This window comes from Mauremys reevesii, linkage group 3 (genome assembly GCF_016161935.1).
Source record: "Mauremys reevesii isolate NIE-2019 linkage group 3, ASM1616193v1, whole genome shotgun sequence".
NCBI lineage: Eukaryota > Metazoa > Chordata > Testudines > Geoemydidae > Mauremys > Mauremys reevesii.
This window is the reverse complement of record NC_052625.1, coordinates 76,661,649-76,676,321: the sequence shown is the minus strand read 5'-3', so window position 1 is coordinate 76,676,321 and position 14,673 is coordinate 76,661,649. Positions and strand designations below refer to the sequence as shown.

The following is a 14,673-nucleotide window of genomic DNA, read 5'->3' as shown; positions in this document are numbered from 1 at the left end:
AGTATTTATATTCTCTTGTTTTCTAGTACTTTGCTTTATATTATAAGATCATGTGACCTCTTTTATTAACATTGTAATAGATAATAGACTATAGCCCAGGTTCTTTAGTGAGGTCAAGCTGTGCATAACCTCACTAAAGAGGGAGGAAAAGGTGGTTTTCCACCACTTTTATATCCACCCAATCTTGAGGTGGACTGGGTGATCACTGAAGTCTCACTATTCCTGGCTGAGGCAATAGGAGTAACTGAAAATTCTAAGTATGGACTCTTCACACATCTTTCATTCACTGGATTATATTTGAGAGTCTATTTCCCCTGCCTAATTTACCATGCTCAGCTTAAAATAGATATAAGTGGTCAGAGTCTCTGGTTAATTGAATGTACATTGCACAGCTCAGTCTGTACAACGTTGACTGGAACTGGCCATAAATGTCTTGCAACGAATTCTCTCTGTTCAGGAGTTTGGTTTCATGATGCATATTCGTTAGATTTAGTATCTATATCCATGTATGGCCTGATCCTGCAAACACTCTACTAGTTGATGTGAATTCTGGTCCCACTTCAGCAAATTACTCAGGGTTTATCTACACAAACAATTAATTCATGGCCAGCTTGGGTGTGAACCTGCCTCACACTAGCTTGCTGTGCACTAGTGGTCCACATGGACTCTGCTGCTGCCTTTTAACAATCTGTTAGTTCACTTTGATCTTGTCCTCTTTGAAACAGAAGATCAAAGCACACTAACAAACTGTTGTATCAGCAGGGTCTATGTGGACATTCCATGTCAAACTAGTGCATGGTAGATTCATACTGCAACTTGCCGCAAACTAAATGTTTGTTTACACAAGCCCTTAAACACATGCCTAACTTTAAGCAAGTGAGTAGTCCCATGGAGACTTAAGGAATTGGAGTTCTCTGTTACTAAATTTTTGTAACATTCCTACACTAAAGTAATTGTAAAACCCAAATCCACATCCTATTTCGGACCCGCTGAGATCATTATTTGAGCCTCTCTCTCCTTCACACCAGTAGCTGCCCTTTACCATTCAGCCCTAAAAGAAATCTGTGGTTTTTTTTTAATCTGACCAGTATGCATACATCCCTTCTCTCTTATTTTCTAATATGTTTCTCTTTAAATTCATATTATGTTTCATTATTTGGCCTTGTGCATTTTATATACGTTTGCTTCCCTCATTGAACCGGGTAGTTCCGTTTCTTTAATCTTGTGTGAAAAATACTAGCCATGGGAACAATCAGTTCCATTAATTTTTATGGTACTTTGTTATAGCCCAGCAAATCCCAGTGCTTTCCAGATGTCATTATGCTGAAAGCTTTGCATATTGCATCTGCAGGGAGGTGCCATCAGGTTTTGCTCTTTTGTGCATGTCTAATTTTTTCTATTTTTATTACTTCCAGAGATCTTCTAAAATGCGCCAGAGCTTTTTCTGTTTGGGAAGTATAGAGAGTTTTATAGTAGTTTGTAAATATATTATTAATGAGTTTCACTTTGGGATGTGCTTGGCTGAGTATTAATAGCTCTGATGGCTTCGTTTTGTTTTGTGGTCTCAATATGAATGCTATACAGTGATTTATTTCATATCCTTTCTCATAACAACTTTGGTTCACTTTTACTTATTCTTTTGGAAGGGGCTGTAGCATTTAATCTGTCTTTCACTGAGATTAATTCTTCTCCACTGTGCTGTGGATGCCCTGTAATTTCTTTGCCTGTTTAATTAAGTGATTCCATTCACGGCTCGTAGGTGTGTTGTTTGTGGGTCTTATTTATTTTGAATGGGTCACTAAACTAATAAAATACTGTTTGATAACTGCATTCTCTGTCCTTAAAAATGTTCTCATTGTCGTGTATTTCAAAGTACTATGGTTTCCTTTATAATGAATGAGAGCATCAAACCTTTCATTAAGGTGACATTTAACTTCCATTGTCCTTTTTGATGATGTGGGGAGGTAGAGAATCTGAGTACACTGGAGCACAGTCAAACAGCATGATGACTCTGGCCGAATTGGTGGTCCATGGGGGGGAAAAAATCGATTCTTGAGTAAGAATTACATAGTTTTGAGTAGAATAAAAGAATTGTTTTAGGAGAAATTTTTAACTGATATGTCATAAAGAAAGCTATGTTCATTTCAGCATTCACAGGCACAACTGAGGTGTTTTAGATCATCCTGACCATTCATGCTTAAGGAAGGAGATACAGGGTTATTGGGATAGATAGACAAGTTCATCACTTTTCAGTGCTGCCAGCCACAGTTAGTAGTATTAAAATAACTTAATTAAAAAGTATGTTCTGGCTCTTATAAAAAGAGACATTTTAAACAAAAGTAAAAATAATTTGTTTTTCATTGAATTCCAGTACTACATGAGAGATGGTCTCAGTGACATACTAATCTCTAGTTCAAATGGCCTAGGGTTAGGGTTAGAGTAAAGGTGGAAAATCATGCAGAGTCCAAAAGGGACACTGAATCATGTGGGTCACATAATATTTGTCTGGTCACTTGAATAATGTGTAGAAAACATTTTTGCCAGTTACTTTCTGTTATCTGTTCTCTGACTGTGCCCCGGTTGGTTTTTTATTAAAAGTCAGTCAAGGAAAAGGCGCATTGTTTATTTGTCATTGTATAATTTGTCTCCCAGGTTGAGCATCCTCAGAGATCTAAAAAGGCAGTGTGGCACAAACTGCTGTCCAAACAGAGAAAAAGAGCAGTAGTGGCCTGCTTTAGAATGGCTCCATTATATAACCTGCCAAGGTAAGAATGGTGTGGCAAGCCTCAAACGAAGGAAATACACATACCAAGGTTCTATAATGTTGTTTTCAATGAAAAGGTACAATGATTTGTTACATTCTTGTTATCTGTCTTTTGAAAAGAGCTGCTAAAAGTGCTAAGTGAAAAAAGCTGATCATGGTATTTTCTCTTCTCTGTAAACCCTTCTGTTACGTTCCTCTTGGTATACATTTTCTTTCCTATTTGTCTGCATTTACATCCAAATCAGTGATCAAGCTCATGGCCCAAATCCAGAATTGTGCACCCCAGAAACCACTACATGATCATGAGGGGAAGTAAATCTCTCAGGCCATGAATCAGCTGTGGGGCCACAGTAATTACGAGGTGCACACTCGTCACAGGACAGAGGGCTGGGATTATTCAAATAGTAATGGATCCTAATCTTCCCATAATTCCACTCTGGAAGCTCTCTACATGTCTTCCCTCTGCATCCTGCTCCTCCATGCTGCACAAGGAGACCCTGCTCCTCCTTGTGCAGCAGAAGTACAGAATGCACAACCCAAGAAATCTCAGTGGCTGTGGAGGAAGGGGCTGGATTTGCCCTTAGATGCATTGCTATTTGGCCCAGTCCAGCAAAAAGTATTTCTAGAATGTGTGTGTCTGTTGTACACCATGCTACTCTCGCCAAGAGATCATCTGGCCTGTTGCCAAGCTCAGTCAGGAAAAGGGAATCCTGTATCAAGCACAAAAGCCATGACAATTGTCAAGGCTGAGTCTGTGATTCCGCCCCAGGGAAGGTGGCAGTGGTTTGGGCTGTCACATTGGGTTGATTTTGGCCTGATGTACCTGCTTCTAAAAGGAAACTACTGCTATATATAGGGACTGAGACACCTTTGCCACTAGTTATTCGTACTTTTTAAAAGTGGTTTAGTGTGTTTCTGCATATATGCCTACTGGACTTGTATATTTTTATTAATTCTGTTTCACTCTTCATTCACCCCAAACATTTGAAAATGATTGCTGAAATGAATGAGGATTCATAAGATTATTCTATTGGGGTATACTCCACTGATTCAATTATAAATGTGAAAAGTTTGTTTTTGCTTAGTATTTTGCAAGTATCTCTGAAATAAAAACGTGGTCCTAAATTCACTTTACTCTGCATTGATTTAATTTTACTTATTTTGGAATAAATTAATTTATGATTTTGAATATGCAAGTTTAATTATGAAAATTAAAAATACAATTACTTGGCCATCAGTCCAAACAAAAAGTCATCCATGGCTGCTGGTCCCAGCAGTATAGTGTTAAATGAAAATTTTCAGTCAAGATGAAACACACTAATGTAATCCCACAAGATCATCATCGTTGAAAGGATTGTATTTCTCTATTACTATTTTTAATTGCTTCAAAAGATACTTGAATGATTAGATCTTAGAATAATTTATTAAACTCTGACACACATTTGTGTAGATGTTTTTATTGCCAGACACTTTTGAATAGGGGACATCAATGAAAATTCTAGGGCAGACTTAATTAAACAAATGGATATTTTTGACAGGTCTTACCAGGAAATATTGCTCCCCTGTGCAAGTGGTTGTTGTAATAGCTGCAAACTTCTCTGAATAAAATGAATTTATATTGAGCAAATGTTCTTTTTATAGATTAATAGTTTTGTTTTAAATATTCTTTTTTTAGGCATCGAGCTGTCAATCTCTTTCTTCAAGGTTATGAAAAGTCTTGGATTGAAACAGAAGAACATTACTTTGAAGATAAACTGATAGAAGATTTAGCAGTATGTTCTGGATGCAAGGATAATGGGATTGTAGATTATATTTATTGATAATCTTATATAATGAGCAGACAGGAATTTAAGGAAAAAGAACAAAATCTAAAACCAGGGTATTAGTATTAGTAAACCAGACCTTCCCTGAGGAGCACCTGCAGAAGTTGCTTAGGAGGAAGAAATCTATTAGGGAGGTAGAGCTTGAGCCCATGGTTCCTACTCCAAACCCATGAGATCCTGGGAGCCATTGGCAAATAGCTCTCTGTGTTCTTGTTCACTGCTGAGCCTCCTCCCACTCTGTAGGGCCTGGGTAAAGGGCACCAGTCCTGAGGACATGGTTCAGCCCCACCTTTCACACTGCGGGCCCAGTTCAGTGCAGACTGAAGTCAGATATGAGTCGTAACATTTTGTGAAGGGTCCCCTTCATACACAATGGTAGGGGAGGAAAACTGGGCTGCTGCTATTAGAAATAAAATGTTTAATTTGATTTTAAGTGGTTTGAGTTTATGAGGAGACAGACTGGGAACTGTTTTGAAGCAGACAAAGATTGAAACAGAAGAGGAAATACAATCAATAAATTGCCAAAATGTCAATGAGATTTCTACTAATAGTAAAAGCAACAAAGAATCCTGTGGCACCTTATAGACTAACAGACGTTCTGCAGCATAAGCTTTCGTGGGTGAATACCCACTTCTTCAGATGCAAGTGGTGGAAATTTCCAGGGGCAGGTTTATATATGCAAGCAAGAAGCAAGCTAGAGATAATGAGGTTAGTTCAATCAGGGAGGATGAGGCCCTGTTCTGGCAGTTGAGGTGTGAAAACCAAGGGAGGAGAAACTGGTTCTGTAATTGGCAAGCCATTCACAGTCTTTGTTTAATCCTGAGCTGATGGTGTCAAATTTGCAGATGAACTGGAGCTCAGCAGTTTCTCTTTGAAGTCTGGTTCTGAAGTTTTTTTGCTGCAGGATGGCCACCTTAAGATCTGCTATTGTGTGGTCAGGGAGGTTGAAGTGTTCTCCTACAGGTTTTTGTATATTGCCATTCCTAATATCTGATTTGTGTCCATTTATCCTTTTCCTTAGAGACTGTCCAGTTTGGACAGTTTGGACTGTCCAGTTTGGACATTCTTTGTTGCTTTTACAGATCCAGACTAACACGGCTACCCCTCTGATACTTGACTACTAATAGTAGGCAGGATAATTGTTTTTTGCCTAAGTTTTAAAAACAAGTTAGTTTTGTTGAAGTCAGTTTTCTGTAGATCCCTTTTTGTGCAATGCATTACATTGTCAGCGTAAAATAAAAATTTCCTGATTAGATTAGAATTCAATTAACTGGATAGTGGTTATAAAAGCAAGAATATATTTAACAATGTTATTGCTTGTCTACAATAATTGTTTATGCCAGGCTATTTAAAAATAATCAATTCAGAATCTAGCTTTCAGCAACTTTATAATAAATTACATTTCTCCATTTTTTGTAATGTAGTCAGAAGATAACATACAGTTGAAAAGCATATTTTAACAATGATTTTTATCGATATTGTCTTTAATAGCTTTGAGCAATTCTGAAGATTTCTGAAGATCATCCAGAATTTGATAAACAGAATATTGTAGAAACATTGTTATAAAGAGAAATAAATAGAAGCATATAATAAGATATTAACCCCCCAAAAGCCTTAATTTATTATGTGATTAACTATGATTTTGTGAGGATTAGACAGCCAGTCTATTCGGAGTCTAAATACTTATATAACGTCATGTGCTCAAGTATCACAAATTTAACACTTTAATGTCTGGCATTTCTCTTTCCCTGTTTTTTTAATGGTAGGATCTAGTGGGGTTATGAGAAGTTGGAAAATGACATAAACTAAAGAGTAGAAGATGTTAGAGTGATTAGAGCATAATTAGACCCTTCTCCATGCATAACTGGTCCTTGCTTCCTCCACCTATTTGGGCTTTTTCTCCCTTGTGTGTATAGTGTTACGTGACTTCACTTGTCTATTTTGGCCTCATGCTATTAGTTATATCCCCTAGACAGAAGAGAGCACAGAAGAGTTCATAAAAAAAATATTTTTATTGCAGATATAATTTAATAAATTCACACACACTAAGAGGGTAATGCATTTAATAGCAGCTAGTGCCTCTTTAAAATGCTTACAAGTGGAAACCTCTAACAAGAACACTTAAAGAATTGTTCCTGATCTTTGGAAGTAAACAGTGGATAAATTATTATAGTTGTTTATAGCACTACGCACAACCTAATTTCAGACTGCTCAACTTCTGAACTACTGAACATGCTGTGCACTGACATTCACTGTTCCTGCAAAATCTTTAAAACTAGAATCCACTTATGTGCAACTAACCTTTCATCTTGGAGAGCACACAAAAACGCATCTCTTTGGGCGGAGTGGGGGCCTCCTGCTGCACCATTCATACATTGACCGAGAGAGAGACCGAAAATAGACACACTCTGGTAATATTTATTTCATGTATGAGTTTATTTCTATGATATCCACCCCCATGTATCTTCAAAAATTAAAAAATCAGGGCTCAGTGGCCTGGGGAAAAGAAGGGGAAAATAAAAAATAACTGTAAGGGCTTTGAAAAAGGAAACACAAAATGTTCATAGATGAATTAACCAAAATATAATAGAAAGTCTTTACACTGACCTTGACTGTTAGAACTACTTTGTGACCCCAGAGACATTCCCCAAAATTGCAAGAAGTGACAATTTTGTGGCAGCAGGGTGTGGGTGTTCATGCAAACATCTGGTACAGTAACTAACTTAAAAGAACACAAAGGGCTGTCTCTTCACTATCTAGCCGCCTTTCCTCCTCATCTGAGCATGATGTGTGTGTATGTTCTGGGAAGATCAAAATAAAGTCAGTAGCAGCAGATGGCTAGAAGTCTCACACCAGTATGCCTTTTGGGGAACACAAAGCAGATTGGCTTCTGCAGTGCCCTTTAATAGAGCTCCGTTCTGCTGGCTGGTGTAGGAGGAGGACGGAACTATTGAAGTTAGCACTGTAGCTTACAATACAGTCTCCCAATCTGAGAAGCTCCTTGCAGGGTCAAGTGCCCTATTCATGTGCAGAAGGACAGCCAAGGGTGTCAGACACTTGCTGTACAAACCAAAGTAATCTGGAAAATTTCTCATGAAAGGAAATTGTTATTTCTACTTTATTTGCCCTTTCCTCCAATAATAGAAATGGAATTCACCTTTTCCTGACCCTTATTTCCTGGCTTCTCAAAATTCCACCTATGGGCCAACATTTTGCTATTCAAAGTGTGATTATTTCAGTCTGACAGAGTTGCCACAACTGCTAAACCCAAAAGGAAAGCACAGCCCTACCAAGTCTGGTACATTGAAAAGGCAATTTGGTGGGTTTCTGCCACAGCTGCATTTTCTCCTCTTGGGAATGTTTCAACATTGTCACATTTTAATGTATGAGGTGTTGATACTAACATCAATACATTTCAGGGTGCCGCTCCCTTCACAAAGAGAAGGACAATGTTGGTTTCAGCCTGAAGTCTCTCACCAGGGTCACGCTGTAGCATGGAAAAGTTTACTTTTATTGAAAAGTATCACAACAATAAATTGAGATTTTTAATCTATTTTTTTAACATTTTGACTATGGTGCTCTACTATAAATGGGGGTTTATCTGAAATTAAATCAGATGGCATATCATGCCTTCCTTTTTTAAATTTTCTCTTACCAAAAACACTGTTCCTATATTTAAGAAAAAGACACAGATTATATATGCACCTGAGTTCATATGGATACACTAGATATAATATGATTTCTGGCAGTAAACTATGTTGAGAAACTATTACTGAGTGCAGTTATTTAACAGGAATGATACTGAATTAATTAATGTTAGTGTAACTCAACTTATATTGTGTGGCACTTCAATATTTAGAAACACTATAATTAAAAATGTTCCCAATTATTTTTTTAATCGATTCATACATTCCAAGGCCAGAAAGGCACCACTGTGATCATCTAGTCTGACCTCCTGTATAACACAGGCCATAAAACTTCCCCAAAATAATTCCCAGAGCATTTGCTTTGCCCACTTTTGTTAAGTTTGTTCAGGTAGTGAATTTTACATTTAAATAAATATAAATAAAAACTTTATTAATTAATACATTGAAAATTAAGAACCCTTGCATTCCAGAAACACTAGAAAATCCATTTGTTCTCATTGCCATGCTATAGTATAATAATGCAATGAAGTCCACTTAACACAGTCATTGGCAAATTGATTCCTACATTTAATTTGTAGTAAACGTTTGAAATCCAATATCATGGATTAAAAAATTAACACAACTTCCACTCTTTAGCTTGATCAGTTTTTATAACATTAGGCAAGTATTTTGGATGATGGAATCATGGGTTATAGAAAGTTGTCATTTAATTACAGAGAATAAAGAGCCCATGGAGGGCCTGCTATGATGATCAGATATGACTGCAATTATAATTTGCATTATTCAGACATAATTATCTGTTGTAAGCACTGACTTGTATTCCTAAATGTTTGTGCACAGTCCTGGTCCTGGATAATAACAATGGTGACTTATTTCTCTGAAAATGGGCTAATTTAAAGGCTTTATGAGACAGGCACTGCCATATCTGACAGGAGTCAAACCCCCAGCTTCATCCAATCAGTATTTGGTACAGCTGAATGGAGAGTGAGGGGGTGAATGAGCCGTTTGTAGCTCTCTGATGATTAGGCCAGTTCAATACTGATCCAGTCACTCACACAATTCAGAGCAGTATTAGATCTGCTCTAAACTACACCTGCTAGCTATTGCCCAAAGGACCTGGTACACTGGCTAGGGATAGCAGGAGTTGCAGCAGCACTCTAGCCACAACGTCTATAGCAGAAGGGCTAGAAGTGGATAGCCTAGAAGCCATCTCTGTGCCATATGAGTATGGAATGCACAGCTAGCCCTCAAAGCTGGCTTTCCAGCTCCTTTGCAAAGAGACTGGAGCAGATCAGATCATCTGACCGAGGATCTTTTAATATTTCAGTTTCTTCATCTGTAAAAATAGGAATAATGAGGATGACAAAGAAACAGTGAGGATACATTTATGGATAAGTACTTGGAGATTCTTGGAGTGAAAAATGACAATTGTTTGTGGATTTAATATGGTGTCCTTTTTCAGGCTTAGCTGCCTTTTCCTGACAGGGTGATTTGACCCTTAGTCCTTATAATGGAAAGTCATTTGATGTTTTGCCTGAATAAGGTCTTTAGAAACAAATTCAGAAAGCAGTTTAGATCCTACATCTCTTTTTCTTTTAGAAAAATAGAATTATCTGTGGGAATTTACAAAATGTACTCTCTTTTTAAAAGCAATTCAATGAAGTGAAGACTTATACTGCATGCTTATCTTTTTAATAAAGTTATAGAAAATATATCTACTGGTGACTCACTTTATTATTATGTGAGCAAAATTGCTCTCTGAGTGAAATTCACCTTTCTGTGTAGGACCAGCATTTATTTTGAGGTCTTAAGTGATCCTTAAGCCTCTAGCTGAAATTCTTCATAGGTGAATTTCTGCTTTAATTTGTAAGTATGGGAAAGTCCCCATTTTCTTTGAAAAGTCAAAAGTGAACAACTGATTCCTTGTGAGTAACTTTGACATACTTTCTAATTACATTTAAATTCCTTATGTATCCTGTGTGTTCTGTGTGTCTCTTCCTTATGCTTTGTGACTAAAGACATTTTAAAACTGGAACAGTGTTTGTTTTAAAAATAAGGTTACAGTTACAGTTCCTTATTCCCCACTTGAATTCATGCTTTACAGTCAGAAAGAGAAGATTATACATTCATCTAAGGCAGTGTTTCCCAAACTTGGGATGCCGTTTGTTTAGGGAAAGCCCCTGTTGGGATGGGCAAGTTTGTTTACCTGCCGTGTCCGCAGGTCTGGCCAATCGCAGCTCCCACTGGCCGCGGTTCGCCACTCCAGCCCAATGAGAGCCGCTGGAAGCAGTGGCCTGTATGTCCCTCAGCCTGCCCTGCTTCCAGCAACTCCCATTGGCCTGGAGCAGCGAACTGCGGCCACTGGGAGCCCCAATCAGCCGGACCTGCAGATGCGGCAGGTAAACAAAGTGGCCCGGCCAACAGGGGCTTTCCCTACACAAACGTCGTCCCAAGTTTGGGAAACACTGATCTAAGGAATAAGGATTTGAAACCATTAGGAAAGAGATGATAAGACAGAAAATATCATAATCATATGAAATCATAATGCCATTATATAAATGTTCACCTTAAATATGTGTGCAGTTCTGGTTGCCCCATCTCAGAAAATATATTAGAATTGGAAAAGGTACAGAGAAGGGCAATAAAAATGTTTGAGGATATGAAACTGCTTCCATTTGAGGAGAGAGTAAACAGATTGGGACTTTTCAGCTTGAAGAGAGAGACAACTAAGGATGGATATGATAGAGATCTATAAAATCATGAATGATGTGGATAAAGTGAATAAGGAAGTGTTATTTACTACTTCACATAACACAAGAAGCAGAGTAACCCAATAAAATTAATAAGCAGCAGGTTTAAAACAAGCAAAAAGTAGTACTTTTTCACACAGTGTACAGTCAACCTGTGGAACTCATTGCCAGGGGATGTTGTAAAAGCCAAAAGTATAATGGGGTTCAAAAAAGAATTATGGTACATAAATTCTTATTAATCTCAGGAGTAGATTAATTATCAGCAGATATCCTCAATAATAAAGACCAAAGGAATGGAAATGTGAAAGTGCTCATATGTAATCAAAGTTGTTTAAAAGAGAATTCACTGTTTTCTGCCCTAATGTGCTACTCACCTCTCTTTGACTTCAGTGGTAGTTGCACATGTATATCTCAGAGTACAGTAGGGTTCCAGTGTATTTTTCCTGAGGGTTTCTTTCCTGATGTTTAAAGCAGGGATTCCCAAACGTTTTCATAATGTGTGCCACTTACTAACAGGACTTTTGAACATCTAATCTCCTTGCAGTTGTCATGTGGCCAACCCCCTCCTATTGTGATCAAATAACATGCCTGTGGCAACAGTTGTTGACATGGAATATTAATCTCAGCAATGCATTGGGCATATTTTTATCTGTACTTTAATATATTTGGGCAGGTGGAGATGAGGAGGAGCCAGCACCACGTGCTTAGGCAGTTCTCCTGAAACCACCACCAAATGTTCTCTGAAACACTGATGGTCAACGTAGTACAGTTTTGGGGGGCCCTGGTTTGCGGACTGAAACTATCTGAAGTACTATGCTGTCATATGAAAGTTGGCTTTCTACATTCATGGAGGGTCATAAGACCAGGTTAAAAATAATGCTTTGAAGATACTTTCAAATCCAAACCTTTAGGGGGTGCTCTGTCAACTGCCACTTTATTAATCATTATAAAAAGAAAAGTCAGCCCTAACTAGAGGATTGTAGACCTAAAATTAAAAATTACCCAACCAAGCAAAGATGCTCTTTTCTAAGCATGGAAAAAACTTGGGCCAATGTAGAGCTTTAAACTGAGAAGAAAAAAAATCTACATTAACAGTAAAAATGTGGCCTGGTCAAAGGATCCACCCTTGCCAACTTTAACACTGTTATTGGTAGACATGAAATCCTCCATCTTAAAATGAGGAGGAGGGTTGCAAGTTTGGGTTACAGCCCCTCCCCCACTGCACAATGCATCAGGCTCTTTAGGGAGCAAGAAGCAGCATGGTTGGCAAGTCACAATAATCACCATAAAGTAGTAGAAACAGGGGAAATTCTTCACTCTGCTGAGGCAGGCTGTTACAGTAAGGTAGGAGCAGATAGTTAGTGACTTGTCAGCCTTAAGGTTGTAGCCCATACTGTGTTCAGGCTACCCCCCAACTTAATCCTGAAGACAGTAGTGGTAGGGTTTGGGGTGTGATCCAGGGAAGAGGGGGGTAGCTTTTATGAGGAATGGGGTGATCCAGGGTAAATTTTCATGGTTTGAGTGTGTTCAGGATTCTAGCCTACCTTTTCCCAAAGGTACTCCATGGAGCTGGACTTCTAAATCCTTGCTATCTAGGACATTCAAAGAGCCCAAATGATATGTATTACTATAGTATATCTAGTACACGTTTCACAGACTGACAGATTTCACAACAAATAATGTAGAATGCATTTTTTTTAATTCCAATTTTCTTTCCCCACAGAAACCTGGAGAGGAGCCACCAGAGGAGGATGAAGGCATTAAAAGAGTTGATCCGCTGCATCAGCTTATTCTGCTTTTCAGTCGAACAGCCTTAACTGAAAAATGGTAAGGTTGCTGTGAGGGACTGTAAAATTTCTGCAAATTGTCTAGCTGTTTCCATTTTTTAAATTGCATTGGTTTGCCTTGCAATATGTCACATATGCAAATAGTGTAGCTAAGCAAGCACTAATGGATTAGCATGTGCCTGCACATGTGGGACCTGAATCTTAATTACATTGGCAGAGTGGCATAGAGGGGCCTTACCATAACTGGGAAGCAGGTACATGGAATTTTCTGCAGCAAACAGATCTGCCTACAAACGTCAATGCCACATTTATGGTTGCTGTTGAAAATCTGCCCCGTGGTGTCCTCAGTAATGTCCGTATTCCACATTGAAAGGGACACCCGCAGCTTGAAAATTATCTGAAAATGCTGGATTTACAATATAGGTAGAAGTAACTCCTAACAATCCTAGAACTGAAAAAAGTTAGAAAAAAAATCTATTCTCAGTTTGTTCAGCTCTATGTGTGTAGTCAATTTCATCGTTCAGCCTATATTAGTTTATTAGTTCCTTCTCTTCCTGAAAAGACCCTTATAATTAATAGGGGAACAGAAATACCCTTATAAAAAATTAAAGGAGGTTAAAAACAAAATTTAGGACATCCTATTTAAAAGGTGTGCTGTTGGAAACTAGAATTATTAAAAATGTTCAATTTTCTGATCCTCTTCTGAATATTTGAGGGTTTCAATTGTTTATGGAGATGCTGTATTACATTAATGGTTACAGTGTTTCTCCCCTTCTATTCCCTAGCAAACTGGAGGAAGATTACTTGTATATGGCATATGCTGACATTATGGCAAAGGTAACTTTTTCCCCATCTTTTGCATATACCTTTTAATAAGAGAATGTAAGGGAGATTGAAAGAGTTTTGGTGTATATCGAGCTGGGGCCATGGGCTTTTTTTAAAGCAAACTTTATTTGTGAATGTTTTGTTTTTACATGGTCTCAGAGTTGTCATGATGAAGAGGATGATGATGGTGAAGAAGAAGTGAAGAGTTTTGAAGTAAGTTTGAAGTCCTCTTTTTTGTTTCTTGTTTCATATTATACATTATTCCATAGCTTCTAACTGACATTTATGTTTCTTGCTTCATGGCTTTCTGCAACTTACTATGTAAATGAACTGCATGTCAGAAGCTAGATTGACAAATATGAGTATTCAGATTCATAGTAGTAAAACAGAAAGAGAAAAGATAGTGTTACATAACTATATATATACATGCACACACATGTATATATAAAATTGATGAGTGAACCTTAAAAGAGCCAGTTTGGACAAACATGTAACAGTTCAATTGATATCCTAAACCACAAATCATTCTGAAAATCTGATGAGAACAGTCTGACAAGATTTCCAATGGTGACTGACTTTGGATGGGTAAGAAATATTGAGAGAGTAGTGTTTATTGCAATAATATTGTATATACTATAGCAGTAATAAATCAATTATTTGCATCTCTGTTTATAGAGCAATGACTGTTAAGAAAAGGTCAATATTTATCCACAGTTAGCACGTTATTTCCGATGTTTAGAATAGGAAATAACTGCAGTAACTCAGACACTACTCTACATTTACTGTAGATTAATGTTGACTTTGTAATAGTGATCACTATATGAGGGGGCACATGGTCTTGTGACTAAAGCACAGAAATGAGAGACAGGAGATCTACATATGTCTTTGATCAATCACTTATCTGCAAAATATTTCTGGATATTTTTTCTTATTGCTGTTTCACTTCTTGTCCTCACCCTTTCTTAAGGTCACAGGATCGCAACGCAGCAAGGTAAAAAAAAAATGTGTGTATTTGTCTGGGTCTAATTTTGTGACTTTTAGCTTTTAGACCCAACATCTTGGATAAGTTCATGTAAA

At 37.7% G+C, this 14,673-nt stretch overlaps 1 protein-coding gene across 1 annotated transcript in view; it reads left to right on the top strand.

Moving 5' to 3' along the window:
• RYR2 (ryanodine receptor 2) overlaps window positions 1-14,673 on the top strand; it is a 697,632-nt gene that overhangs the window by 578,061 nt on the left and 104,898 nt on the right. The window contains exons 75-79 of the mRNA XM_039529228.1: window positions 2,653-2,765; window positions 4,440-4,536; window positions 12,708-12,811; window positions 13,557-13,608; window positions 13,756-13,809. Coding sequence (XP_039385162.1) covers window positions 2,653-2,765; window positions 4,440-4,536; window positions 12,708-12,811; window positions 13,557-13,608; window positions 13,756-13,809 — 420 coding nt within the window. The remainder of the gene's footprint in view (window positions 1-2,652; window positions 2,766-4,439; window positions 4,537-12,707; window positions 12,812-13,556; window positions 13,609-13,755; window positions 13,810-14,673) is intronic.